Source organism: Molossus molossus, unplaced genomic scaffold (assembly GCF_014108415.1).
Source record: "Molossus molossus isolate mMolMol1 unplaced genomic scaffold, mMolMol1.p scaffold_m16_p_18, whole genome shotgun sequence".
NCBI classification, from domain to species: Eukaryota; Metazoa; Chordata; class Mammalia; order Chiroptera; family Molossidae; genus Molossus; species Molossus molossus.
The window spans coordinates 8,516,804-8,529,016 of NW_023425353.1; the positions used below are offsets into that span (position 1 = coordinate 8,516,804).

At 46.0% G+C, this 12,213-nt stretch overlaps 1 protein-coding gene across 2 annotated transcripts in view; it reads left to right on the top strand.

The window, feature by feature from the left end:
* The window catches only part of MAGI1 (membrane associated guanylate kinase, WW and PDZ domain containing 1), a 574,287-nt gene that overhangs the window by 526,010 nt on the left and 36,064 nt on the right, over positions 1-12,213 (top strand). For both annotated transcript variants that reach the window (XM_036266477.1, XM_036266478.1), the window contains exon 13: positions 8,488-8,519. In XM_036266477.1, coding sequence (XP_036122370.1) covers positions 8,488-8,519 — 32 coding nt within the window. The remainder of the gene's footprint in view (positions 1-8,487; positions 8,520-12,213) is intronic.

Here is a 12,213-nt window from a genome sequence, read left to right on the forward strand (position 1 = left end):
CGCCAGAATATTTACAAGCTAGATAAAGTTCTTGCCCACTTTTGAAAGTACTTCATAAGATTTGGTGACCAGCCAACCTGTTAGTTCTGGAGCTTTAAAAGACTTGCTTCATTGCCCCTAAGTCAGAGACCCCTCTTGCTATATTTTAGCATGTTTTACTTTGAATAGTCAATGATTCGGGGACTGTCACTTGGAGTAAAGTACCAGACACAAGAGAAGAACTTGACTGACTATGCATAGATTTCCATGCTATCTGTAGAAAGGAACCTCTCTTTCTAAATTCCGATCACAGTTATGAGGTTCAACTATAGGCTGATGTCCATGTATTCTCTGAAACTATGGAAATTTTTTCTATAAATGCATTTTACATGTACAAACACTGTTGTTTTAATACCTTTATAGAGGATTATGATGCAAAATAGATTAAGCATGTTTAAATGAAACTGTATAGTTCAGTGTTTAAAAGCCCAGGCCTGGCATTACACCAAGTTTCCTCTTAGCTGCTCAGCTGTGTGACCTTGACCATGTTATTTAACCATCAGTACCTCAGTTTTCTCATCTGTAAAATAGGGATGATGTTAGAACTTAACTCAGGAAGCAGTTATGATGTATATATGTGTATCAGAGCTCCCAGTCCTTTAGTTATTTTTGCACTCCTTCCTTTCGAAGACTTTATTTGTTTTAAGAAATGAAAAGAAAAGCCAAGTTTTCAACCCTGCAAGGTTTAATTTACATGTTTTTGAGAGTCAACAACCACAGGACTTCAATGTTATTTCAATGACACCTTTTTACTGTAGTCCATTCATCTCAGGAACTGCAGAGTGGCAGTTCACCCTTCTTACACAGGGTTCTGAGCAGCCCAAAGCGTTCATGCCCAGGTCTCTCCTCACCGGGGCGGTGCAGGATGCATGTTTGAGGTGAAAGGTTCCGCAGACCGTTAGCCATCAGCCGCGCCGCAGCCTTTTGTTTCTCTCCAGGATGTATTTACTGGGCTGTGTGTGCTGTGTGATGGAAGCGGACCTCCCCACAGCTGTAGAGCTGCACAACCTGTTCTTAATCTTCTGAACAGACTGCCCACTGCCATGGCATTGGGAGCGCCTTCCTGCAGACGCCTGACGTCCAGCGTCTGACTCTGGTGGCCGTGATACATCACAGGTCCCCAAGGGAAAGACTTCCTCTTTTTGGAGACGTTGGGTCTGATGTTTCTGTTCCTGGCAGCTAGTATCATATTTACATTGAAAAATTGTACCACAGGGTTGATGATGATATTTGGCCAGAGGAAGGAGAAAAAAATCAAACATTTTTTTAAACTGGAACCATTTTTTCATTTGGTTTTATGGATTTAATATTTTGATATATAGTGTCTGTGAGGGCCTTCAATGAAGATGAACTCTGGTTTAAGCTTGGCCTTGGGTTTATGCTGGCACACTGATTTAGCTTTAATTAAAAAAAAACAAAAAAACAAAACAGAAAACACCTTAAAAAGCGTCATCGCCATCATGCGGTCAGGCATCAGTCACCGCCTGGCTGGCTCCGCTTGTCCCGACGCTCTGCGACCCTCTCCGCCGCTCAGCTCCCCTCGGCTGAGCAGAGGCGTCGTCTGTCCGCCCCGCGCGGCACTGACCACGCTGAACCGAGCTTCCTGCGCTCCTTTCTCTTTGAAAGGAGACGCTCTGAACTTGGCCGGGTCCAGGCCGGGTCTGGTTTACCTTCATCTCTTCGGTGACGCCTCGCCCGGCCTACGGGGGAGCGCAGTAAAGCTTGTGTGGATGATTCACGCGGCTGGTTCCTGCCCGCCACTCAGCTCTCAGCGCAAATGCTCTCTCCCACGAACACGCGCTTGAGCACGCGGGGCAGTGCGCTCTGCCTCCCGCCCCGCCGGCCCCGCCTCGCCCACGCCCTCCTCGCCCACGCTTTCCTTCCTGGCCGCTTGGCCCCCGAATTACTCTCAGTTGTTAATTCTGCTTCCCCGCAGAACGTGCACACTGGGAATAGGTCTTGATCGTTGCTCTGTTTCATGCCAACGCCTGGCACATAGTAGGTCCTGAGCATAGTTTGATTAGGAGTGAATGCATTTTCTCCATTTCCCTTCTTGCCCTCAGTGGATGAAGTTAAGACTGATGGTCCCTACCTTTTCCAGTTTTCTAGACTGTCCTTAGCATTTTATTGGTAAGGTCAGGCAGTTTACATTTATTTCATGGTTTATATATTATGTATGAAACAAACAAAACAGAAAACTAGCTGGCAGAGGATGGTGCAGATGGCTTTCTTAGAGGGCTACTGGTCGTTAGTATTCACCGCTGAGGGCCACCGGTTTGCAGTCAAATAACCATCCATTCTGCATTTCCGGGGAATCACAGATTTTCTCAGTTTTTCCTGCACCTTCACATCTCTACCTCATTGAATTTGTAGTATTTTGCTCGGTCCTTATGCTACCCTTCTTTGCAATAAACGCATTACCTGGAAGGTTCATTATTTTTCATGCAGTAGCACTTCTGCTGACAAATATTAGTGTTCTGCTGTGTTCTTTCATGCAATTTCTCCTCTCATTTTTTTTTCTTTAGATGTGCCCTTTAGATCTTTCCAAGAAAGGAGGAGGAGAAACAAGCAATGAAACATTTCCCTTTCTGCCCGGTCCTTCTCACAGCCCCTTCTACATGCAGACACAGTATTTTACCCACGCTGCCCTTACTAGGCCCAAACGTAGGTGGTGTGACTCTCACCCTGGGAATCGCATCGAACACCACAGTGATGTGCTTGGACCAGAAGGATTTAACCTGAGCATCATCGGACCTCACTGCTCAAAGGCCACTGGTCAAGGCTTCAGAGCCTGCTTGAAATTATATCCGAAATTCTGTGCAGCTTTGCTTGAAGGAGGCTCTAACAGCTCTCAGTCCTGCATTCAGTCAAGCCGTGGGCCAGGAATTCAGTGGCACAGACACTGGAGTAGAAATGGCAGTCGCAGAGTCAAGAAAGAGCTAGAGAACACCAGGTGTTTTCTAAGCTAGCGCCGCACCAAAGCCGGTCAGTGTGTGCCGCTGTCCACGCACACTCGTGGCGGCTGTAGGGCTCAGTGATGCATTCTAGCTGTGTTGTATGTAACATCCAAAAACACTTGGAAAATATTGAAAAGAAGTTGAATCACTTATTAATTATAGCACTGAAACAATATTTTAATACATTTCCTTCCAGTCTTTGGGTGTATGATGTACGCATATGAATATATGTATTTTTTATTACCCTCACCTGAAGATGTTTCTTTTACTGATTTTTGAGAGAGAGGAAGGGGGAAAGAAAGCAAGAGAGGAACATCAATGTGAGAGAGAACACTGATCAGATGCCCCTCTTATGTGCCCTGACTGGGGACCAAACCCACAATCTAGGTATGTGCTCTGACCGGGAATCGAACCTGCAACCTTTTGATGTACAGGGTGATGCTCCAACCAACTGAGCCACCTGGCCAGGGCTATATATTTTTTTAACAATGAGTTTATATTCTATGGCAGTTTCTGTCCTGCTTTTCATGACATATCATTACTGTTTTCCTACATCATTGTACTCATTTTTATTGGAATCATAATTTTTCATCTTATTAATATAATAATCTGTTTGCTCAGTCTTCTGTTCATGGAAGTTCATATTGTTTCCAGTTTTCATCTTTAATGCTGTGTTGAACATCTTTTTATGTACATCTTTGAGACACTTTATTTCCTTCATATAAACTCCTAATGATAAGTTTGTTGAGTTAAAGTTAGCTATGCTTTTGAGTCCTGCATTTAGGATTATGTATCAAAGGACTGGAGAATGAGAGAGATGAAAACGTGCTCAGGGATGTTAGGGGAGTAGCTCATCCCCTAACGAGATTCTCAGAGTCTCCTGCTTCCCCGTGGCTTTTCAGTGGTCCACATGAACTGCCGTCTGTCTCTCACTCTCTGTTTCTCTAACTACACATAACAGCTCCCTGCTCCTTGCACATGGCATTACCCGATTCGGCTGCACTACAGTTTTTAATGCAGTGTTTGCTATGCAGAGCTCTGAAGGACCTCGTGTGTTCAGTGACAGGCGCGTGAGCGACAGACAGTGTGTGTTAGAATGCTGAGGAGGAAACCAAAATGACAAAGTGCATCTTCATAATCTGTTGATCCATTCTGCATGCAACAGTGACTTTAGAATTCGCCCTTTCAAAGCCCTTTGCAGGATTTTTTCTTGATTCTTTCATTTAGTGAGTTTGGTTGACATTGTCACTTTAAACCTACTAGAGGAAATTAGGTCCAGGGAGGGAGGGCCTATCTCTTTCCCACCAACTCGGGTTTGGTTCATCTTAGTGCCAGCGTGGCCACGCGTGGCTTCTGTCTGGCGTTCCCGCAGCCCCATTGAGCTGTCCACTGTTTTTCCTATTTCCATTTAGTCAGCAGGACAAACTCGAATCTTACTCAACAGGGTGCGTAAAGAAACTATGTGTATGTATTACCAGGAAAGGTAAGCAACTCTTGGAGGATGTAGAGGTCAGATATGGCTCTAGGGATGTAAAAGTGAAATAAAATGTCCTGAAATTTAACTCACTTAAAAAGGCAGAATAGAGTTTTGTTTATTGTGGTATCTGTGTGTATATGTATGTGTGTCTATAAAGAAAGAGAGAGAGAGAGAGAGAGAGAAAGCAAGCTTTTCATGTTGAAAATACTAAAACAGTTAATGAAGCCACCCTCGACCCCATGAGTCAAAGAACCAACATGCTGTTGGTGTATAACCTTCTAGTCTTTGTTTCCAAATGCATATACATTCTGTTAAATTTTTACATAAGTTGTGTACCACCATTATAACATTTCACCAAAAATAACATTTGCCATTTAGTTTTGTGAGAACATGTTCAATAGCATCATTTATGACCTTGGTGTTTAAAAGGAACCAGATTCCTCCTCTACATGTTAATTGGTCAGATCCCAGTCACGAACCGAGAATTTGCCATTTGTTTCTCCAAAGGGATACCTTCATCATAGGGAACTTGAGAAATTCCCTTCCCACTTTCTCACTTCTGTAGATCACACTTCGACTCACACTTTGAACGTACACTTCCCAGTAAGAGTTTTCTGGGATCCCTTTGAAGTAGCAGCTGCCACTTTCAGGCTCTCAAGCCGCAGGTGGCACCGTCCAGGGGCCCCTCCTTCTCCGGAGCGGGCAGAGGAGCACATTCGACACGTGCTGTCGGCTCACACGCCTCCTGCGGGATGGTGGTTTATACAGCAAGCTTCCCCTGTGAGCATTTGTCCCAAGGAAAACCACCGGCACGCCCTGAAGGGGGCGCTGTGCTGCCTGCCGGCGCCGCACACGGGCCACACCCTCTGACGGCCAGTCTGGGGGATTCTGCCAGTGGTGGCCATTTCTGAGTGTGTCCCACTAGGTCTCCCAGCTGTTCTCCATCCACTTGAGTAGTTAGAGCTAAAAATAAATGATAGATTGTATCAGGAGCTTTGTTCCAGTATTCATTAGGGTTTAAGATTTAATGACCATATGGACCTAAAACAAATCTTTGTTGTTGTTGTTTTAATGTGGTCAAAAATCTCTTGAATTTTTTACTTTTTAAATAGAGCTAATCTGTGGCCACTGGGGTCCTGTAGAAGGTGTGGCTTTGTAAAAGAAGGTTTTCAGCACCTAGCTAGCAAACAGGGACCAATCCTCTTTACATGGAAAGAAGTCTCTTGCTGTCCTTGGTGGTGTGGATGGAACTTGTGTCAGAGGAGCTGGGACCCCTGGACTCTTGCCTGGCCTGCCTCGTCCGAGGAAACAGACCACAGCCGGTCGCCCACTGCGCTTCAGAGTGGCTGGTTTTATGCAGTTAGTGGAAGGGCCATTAACTAATTAATGGTTATTTTTAAGTCAGTATTTCATTGTCTCAGCAAGATGTGACTGTGCTGTTCCTGATAAAGAATTCTGCCTGACCTAGTGCCCGGAACCCTGCCCTTCCTTGTCCACCAGAAATGCCCCAGCTTTCAGCTTGGTGTGGACACTCGTGGGAGGCAAGTGGGCGCGTGCGTGTGGCCAGCACGCCTCCTCCGTGCCTGCTGGTCTGCAGTCGCTCTTCCACTCAGCACTGTGTGTGGACAACAGAGGCGCCCACTTCTGCCTCCGCAGACTGCCCTCAGGCTGGGCCCACGGAGCACTGGATTCCACTCGGTGCTGCAGCCAGCACCCCACGGACACCGGGGAACACGGGGGGTTCTCTCTGACAGACGATGCCACGTGCCTTTACTACGGATGAACACCTGAGAGGCAGGAAGTGAGGTGGCTGTAGTCTCATGAGTGACTAGCAGAGTGGGGTTGGAGTCCTGTCCCTGACCCCTCCCACCTAGTTCTGCATCTTTCACACGTTTGTAGGGAGTCGTGGGGATCCTGGGTAGAGCCCAGTCTAGCTAACTATGGCGAAACCTTGTTCATTCCAATTAACCAAGAAGGTCAGTCTGAATTAGGGGAAAATCTGAACTTTAACATGTATTATTATGTAATTTTGAAGTATATACAGTGACTTGCACTAATATGACTTGATAAAATTCATTAAGGGAATCATATTAATGAACAAATGAAAGCACCTCATAATTATTTTTGAAAATAATGACATATCTAAATTGTCCAACATAGTTATAGGTAAAATATTTCCCCTTCAATATTTTTTATTTTATTTTAACAGGATAGGCAAGTGATTTTGCCTAGTTAAAGTAAGGTAACCAGAACCACTTCCTTCCTGAAGGTGTCGGGTAGCAAATGAAAGGGAAAGGGGGACATTTGAGGGCCTCGCCCTTTCCAAACAGATACATTGTGTCCATTTATTACTACAACAGTCTTGCCAAGGGGTCTTATTGTCTCCACTTCATAGATTGAGAAACAGGCCTAGTGGGCTCTAATGCCACTCACTGAGTTTCCTCTCTGGTTCTGCTGGACTCAGAAGAATAAGATTCTTTATGCTGTATCTATACTGTATCATAGTTCCTTAGATGCGGTCCTCAGAGCCCCTGCATCAGAACCTTCTGGAATATTTGTTCATAGCGCAGATTTCTGGGCCCCTGGCAGGATCCCCGGGGATCCTGCATTTTGAACAGGCTGCCAGGTGTTCCTTAGGCAGTCTGGAGTCAGAGAGCCCCTGTCCCCGACGGTGACCTCATTTTGGCGGTGTGTGGGCCCTGCCAAAACAGTGCCCTCGTGCCTTTGAAGACAGCGATGCCCCTCAGGCCTGGTTGCAGGGCAGGAGCGCTCCTCAGGGTGGCTGCCTCCTGCCCACCCACCCGCATTGCCGGTGTTACTCACACTGCACTTAGCCTGGCTCTTGGTTTGACAACTCACTTCAAAGTAGTAGAAATCCTCAGTCACTGGGGATCATTTTCTTTAAAAAGTTGAAATTTCCGGTGCAAAATCATCAGATTGCAAGTGTATTTTTGGTGTCTAATACAGATGGAGTCCATATTTTGCATTCTAACCCTGCTAAAACCAGAATGTTTTTTTTAAATGAGAGGGTAGCTTGCAGAAATGGTTACTTTTGAAACACTGTTAGATACTTTCATTGTCCTTTCTAACCCTCCTCTGCTGCACTCTCCTGGGAGCACATTCCCGTACTCCGCCCCAGCCCCTCTGACTTTCCTAGAAGGGGGGTCAAAGGTCCCTTCCTTCCAGCGGGCTCACTTCCACTGAGGACAGGGTTTGGAAGAGCCGCAGGTTCCCTGACCATCTTCTCCTCCACCTTCCTTTCTGCATTATTGTCTTTCTCAGCTCTGTGAAGTTTCTCTCTGTCATTCCCCAGCGACCCCTTGAGGGGCTGGTCACAGCAGGTCCTTTCCAGGGGCTGAACAGGCGTTTCCTTGAATGACTGACACATGGAGAGGTGTGTCCATGGTGCGCAGGGTGTCCCAGGACAACTTGCATTTGTGTTCCGAGCTGGCTAAAGAGCATCTGTCTTTGTTTTGGTGTCATCCAAATAAAGAAGGCATTTCCTCTCCTGACAGGCAGAGAAAAAAAGAAAAGACCCACCCCTAAAAATTTTTTTTAACCATACACTCCACTGAAATTAAATAGACACCCCTTCCTATGTCCTGATTGGTCCACTTCAATTGACAAGTGGATCGGGTGGAAAGGAAATATCCTGGACTTAATTGTAAGTGAAGTCTGTCTTAATCCAGAAGAGCATTTGAGATTCTGTCCAAGTGTTCAATTTCCCAGGCCGCCCGAGGTCTGTGAATTTCTTTTCCCAGCCTCCAGGCTGCTGCAGTACAAGTCAGCATAGCTAATGCAGATAGATCTCCTGCCTCGCGCTCTCCTCCTCCCTCTGCTTTGATTTGATATGAACAGCCTGGTAACTCCGATGCTGGGAAGAAATCTGACATAACTCTGCAGATGCCTAGGTTGCCATGAAACACCTGGGGATTGTTCTTTAAGGAAAAGGTAACATTTATATGCTAATGATTTCTTCCCCCCCTCCCCTCCTTGTTGCATTTTTTTTTCCAGGGCTGCCAGTTCCCAGGAAGAGCCCCAAATCGGTAAGGACTTGCCAGTTACTTGGTGCTTATTTGGGGGTGGGAGGGGGACGTTGGTGGTGGGAGGGGACGCTGTCTGGCTTGACTTCACTAAATGTATTTTGGAGTGGATGGGGAGGCAGGAGCCCAGCTCCGTATATGAAGTTCTGGGTGTCTGTTTGGTATAGAAGGTATCTGGGTTTGTGTGACTGTCTGGTGATTCGTGGGCAGGCTGCGGGAGCCAGGATAAAGAAAGCATGATTAGAATCTTCTCTGTATGGATGCATCACAACTCTCTTTCATATGGATGAGTTTCTTAGACGTTTTAACTTGAGACAAACGCTATTGTTTCTGTTGGGAGGAGAATTTTTAAAAAGCTCCACCTGCTTCCTGGGTAGCCTTGCTCTCCACTGGTTTCCCAGCCGTTCACGTGGGTAAATGCTCCCCCTGAGCTTTCTTATGCACTGAATGAGGAACGATTTACAAATTAAAAAGCCTGTGGTTTAAGGAAGAGCTGCCCTGACCTGTATGTGTGTCCATGCTCACATGTAACAATGTTCACTGCCCCAGCGCTGAGAACAAGACATCTCCTTGCTGTGGAAATGTCCTTTGTTGTTTTGCTAGCTTTAGCAGCATTATGCTGCAGGTATAGGATTCTTCAAAAAAAAAAAAAAAAAAAATCAATGTTTTGCTGTCCTTTCTAGTCTGGCTTCCCTGAAGATGCATTGCCTAGTTGACATGTTAGCTAATAGCTTAGGGGCTGTAGTGCTTTGATTGGTTGTGTGAGCTTCTGTTCCTGGGGCACTGACAACAAATTAAAATGCTACTTACAAACTCAGAATCCGGACTGCCCGATGCCTGTGAAATTGATCCAAGTGGAAGAGGCTTCCCAATTCCTTGCCCCCTGGATAAAGAGGAGCCCCTTCCATGTGGCTTAGAATATTGGGGGAGGGAAATTTTACAGCTTTCTGTCACACAGGGAAGGAGAACCTTAAAACTTTGCAGCTTGTGGCGCTGCAGCTGAATTCTTTCCACCTGCCTCCACGCCTGGCAGCAGGAGGCAGAAGTTTCTTAAGGAGCTGAGCGAGGAAGCTTCTGCATGCGAAGCCCTGCTCCCATGTCCACCAAAGAGAAAAACCTGCAATAATTGATGCAGTTGCAATGGCTTAGTGCCGTGGTGATTGGGACATGTGACTTTGGGGCTGCTTCTTTAGTCTGTGTTCATGTCCAGGCACGAGTGCTGGTGGGCATGCACCAAGGTGCCAGAGCCTGTCTGCGCGTGTGTGTGCGCGTGCACGTGTGTCTCCTCATCCGTGGTCCTGTCAGAAACCTGTTCAGCCTGCAGAAAAACAGAAGCAAAGCTGGAAGCTGTCACCTGAGCTAGAGTTAGCAGGAGCTGTCCTCCTCCTCCCCACCCCAGCACGCTGCAGGACGGACCCTTTACACACCACATGGAGCGGAGTCTGGACAAGGAGCAACTGGGGGGACTCAGCAGTTTTGCACAGGCAGCAAGACATCAGGCGGCGTGGTGTTCTCTTCTGTCTGCATCCCATTCAAACTTACTGTGCAAGAGGGTTTTTGTAGATTCATTTTCGTCTCTTCTCCCCCAAAGTAATTTGGAATTCCCTGCTGCACCCAAGGGTATCAAGCAGGTATAGAGCCTCATCTACCAAGTCAGGTGAAATAATTCCCTATGACTTTATTTTTGTAGAAGCCGTGTCATTAACAAGCAGCAGACCAATTACTCAGGCTGCATTCCTAGGAAAAAAAAGCTCTTTTAACTGCTTTGCCCACAGTCTGCTGGCTCTTAATTACCACAAGCCAGGAGCCGGGTGTGTGACAGGGTTAGAGAAGGAGCCCCCGCTCGGGGCTCGTCTGTACCCGGTTTCTGTACCAGGAGAGGCCTGGCGGTCCCCACAGCGCTGTGGGCACACTCTGGCAGCTGCCGTATAAAATCTGGGGGACAGCAGCCAGGGTCTGTTGCTGCCAACGGAACATTGCGAGCATCTGTGATCAGTGGGCGCTCTGTACAGGTGGGTTGGAAGCTGTTTCCCTTTCTTGGTTTGAATTTCAGTGATGTCCTGCCAGAGAGACAGATGATTATGGGTTTTTCTGATGGGGTCTGGGGGAATCTGTGGGGTCCTGCATGTCATGGTTCCAGAAAGCCACTCCCAAAGGACGGACGGGGTCAGTTATGTGGGCTGTGGGCTGAAATGCCTGGGCTGTGATACACTTAGATCCACCGTCAGCTCTGAGAATGTACTGTCTTAACCCAGGAACAGTCTTGTCCTTTTTCTTAGAGGCTTCTGATGTTGTGGGCTTCCTTTCGCCCTCATACCTTTTTTAAAAATAATGTTTTCAATAATCAAGTAGTTGGGTTTTCATTAGAACAGAGGAACTTAACTCTTTTATCTTGGTTCCCTTCCTGAATGGCCTCGATAGTTCACTCTTAATAAGCAATTTCACCTACATACAAGATTTAGTTTAAATGTTGACTTTATGGTTTATATACTCACTGGGGACAATGACAGTGTCTTAACAAAATTTTATTAATTTAAAACCGGGACAACCATAACATCAGAGATTTTTCTGCTGAATGGCAGAGACAAAAATAAGACATATTTGCTGTCAGGTTTTAGACTTCACTGGGAAACTACTTCTGCAGCCCAATTTAATCATCCTGACTGGAAACTTATTAACTGACACTATCGGTCTGGATCATACTCAAGGAATTTGTGTATGAGAGTTTAAAACTCTAAATATCATACCAAACCCTGAATTTTAAGTCAATATCCATTTATGTTTTCTCACTTGTTCATTGCTCACTGTGCTTCTGTTTCTCCCCTCCTTTATGTGTCCATCTGTCCATCATCATCTATCCATTTACCCATCGATACATTATCATTTATTCATTCATCCATCTATCCATGTAAGCGGAGAAACTACAAAGTGTCTGGTTTTGTGTGTGGCACTGGAAATACTATAATAAGTAAGACATCATGGCACCTTTTTTTTGGAGCTTACAAACACAATTTATTGATTGCTGCTTTCAAAAAACAGAGTCATTGTCACAAATCACCAAAATTTTGTAATGCATCTGTTCCAACAGTAAGTGTTGATGGAGCATCTTTTACATGAGCCCAGTGCACATGAACCACAGGAACTGAAACAGAAGACAGTCCTGCCCTCATGCAGCTGAGAGACCAGCAGCCACGAACAGGCAGAGCTATGCCCTCCTGGTGGGGTTTAAAGTCTGATAAGCATATGCTTTCCAAAGCTGCCAAAGCAGAACCAAGTGCACACTTAGTGCAAGGCATTCAGCTCTAAGTTACAGTAATCGAAGTAGTCATACAAAGCCATGAAAAAGACTCATGAGTTAGGGGCTGTGACTGAGCTGTGGGATTCTTCCGAGTTCCCTAGCAGCTTGAGCAACGTAGGAAACCACATTACATATGTACTGTGTCAGATCAAAGAAAGCCTGGTGTGTTCACCTGGGAGACACAATGTTTCAAGTGACTAAACAGCTTCTCTCCATCAGACTTTTCATAAAGGGGCACTGAATGGGGAGCAAGGCAGTCTCTCCGCTACCCTCTTCGTAGCAAACGCTCCAAGATGAAAGGTAGCAGTAGTGACAGGTTTCTGTTCCAGTCTCCTGTTCCTTTCCCCTGGAAAGGATGCTAAGAACATCTCTGACAACCAGTCATTGAGAGATGTGAGG